We start from the raw sequence: 2151 nt of genomic DNA on the forward strand, positions 1-2151 counted from the left end.
TTAAAACAGGAGGCTGTATAGAATCTCTTGGAGAGCTTTCACTGTAATTCAGACAGCATATATTAAGAGATTTTTACCATAGGAAAAATACTGTCGATAGTCTCAAATCGGTCAATTCAGTGACAAGAACTCTATGCAGAGCAAAATCCCCCGCTTGCTTAGAGTCCGAGTTAAAACCAAGTGCTGTGTAAATGTTGCATAGCATTTTTTGCGAAGTTCTTTACAAGTCGCTCTCTAGATTTGTGTTTTCCCCTTGCCCGGCCGGACGTGCTCTCAGAGATCTTTCCCGTACACTGACTTGTAACGTAGATATTCTTCCAGACACTGGATTGCGTTTTCATCTACATTTGGGTCAAACTTGTTGGCTAGCAGATGATGGTTTTGGAGCATCCAGTGAAGATCACCTACCCCATACACACAGACGGCCCGTTGGTGGGCACCCGTACATGGAGGGTAGGGTGCCCCTTTGCTGACATCGCCCTCCAGGTAGGACCACTTCACCAATCTAGCAACAGCATTGACATCAGAGACCTCATACTTATCGTTATAAGGCACCGATCCTGGCATGCCTGGCATCCGGTGGAGGGTGGCCCAGATATATTCATCTGGGCTGTAAGTATCTTTTGACCACTCCAGCAGCTGCTGCGCCGTCGGGTTTTCAAAGAGGGCTTGAACAAATTCCCTTGTGACCACAACATAGGCATTGCCCGTGAACATGGGTGAGCCATGGGGCGGGAGGCTCTTCTCCGTGGAGGTTCGGATCACCGAGTTCTCCACGTGGTGGTGGTACTTCCAGCGAGCCGCCTTGATCGACGAGGGTTTCTCAGATTCCATATTGTTTCTCCCATTTAGAAACTTCAGGGTTCGGACAATCTCGGCGTTGGTTTTGATGGGGAAATCGGTGCCGCAAGTGTTTAAGAGATACCTCCAGGGCACGTTGCTCTTGAGTAGCTCCTCCATGCAGTTCAGGTCCGCTTGGACCCGGGACCAGGATGCGTACACTACTCTCTCCAGTTTAGTGGCCACAAAGACATTTTCGAAGCAGGAGGCGATCCCTTGGACTGCCTCCTTGAATTCGTCTGGGGATTTCAGATCTACGTGGACACAGTATATATTCTGGGGCACGTAGATGGACCTTAACAATCTTTCGAACATCTCAATCTTCTCATGCACTACCATGGAATATGCAATAGGAAAATCTTCCTCCTCTTTGCTCAGTGGGAACTCAACAAACCTTCTGCGCGCTTTAAAGTGAGTGCAGTCCTTAGTCAAGTTCACGTAATCTTTTGGGGCTAAAGGCTCCGACTTGGTTTTCATCTCTAGCCTGCTCAAAAGAGCCTCCTCTACTGCTTCCACATCCCCTCTGATGATCCGAGAGCAGTTGATCTGGCCGCTCGGAGACAACTTCAGAGACTGGTAGAGATGATCCTTGCAACTCTCGCTCTTCAGATGCACCGTCTCTTTCCCAAGATCACTGAAGTTGCATTCCCAGGAGGAGTATTTCAGCACCACCGTGGCAAACAGCATCAGAAATCCCATGAACAACAGGCGCTGAATCTGACACAGACACTTTCTCTCCCGAAACATCTTGGGAGCGGGGGCAAAAGTTTCTTCCCAGTGATAAATCCACTTCCTAAATCAAGTTCCTCTTAATCAGCAGGATTTGGGGTTACAACATCTGCCTCCCGGCTGGTAACGAACAATTCGATCTGCGTGAGTGAATTAATCCTGGGTAGCAAGTGCATTAAGAGCAGCGGTTCCACACCCTTGTCTTCCTTTCGTGTAGTTACCTGAGCTCTGTTCAGCCAAGGCGGGGCAGAGGTTTAGTCACCAGCTTGATTGTTTTCCCCTCCCACCCTGAAGTGTGGAAATACTTAGCACTGAAGCCAAGGTGAAATAAAAATCGGAAGTTTCTACCTTCCCACTCCCCTTTACTTGGCGTTATTTTTATTAGGTACTGGAATGTCTGGTAAATCCAGTAGTTGGACTGGTTGCGTTGTTGTCTGTCTCCTGCGGAAAAAAAATCAGAGGAATACACAACCTTTACCTTTAATTGTTAGCTCCCTGAGGAGGTGCGACCCGCACCCCCATGATCCACAAGATGCCCACTTCCTACAAAGGTCAAAGTAATACAGCCTACAAACCCCTAGC

At 48.3% G+C, this 2151-nt stretch overlaps 1 protein-coding gene across 1 annotated transcript; it reads right to left on the bottom strand.

Moving 5' to 3' along the window:
- Nucleotides 1-273: 273 nt before the first annotated feature.
- Nucleotides 274-1587, bottom strand: GCNT3 (glucosaminyl (N-acetyl) transferase 3, mucin type). Its single transcript, XM_024193110.1, has one exon. The coding sequence runs from the start codon at nucleotides 1585-1587 to the stop codon at nucleotides 274-276; it is 1314 nt and encodes a 437-aa protein (XP_024048878.1).
- Between the last annotated feature and the right edge of the window lie 564 nt (nucleotides 1588-2151).

Source organism: Terrapene carolina, unplaced genomic scaffold (genome assembly GCF_002925995.2).
Source record: "Terrapene carolina triunguis isolate 2854851 unplaced genomic scaffold, T_m_triunguis-2.0 Scaffold67, whole genome shotgun sequence".
Lineage (NCBI taxonomy): Eukaryota > Metazoa > Chordata > Testudines > Emydidae > Terrapene > Terrapene triunguis.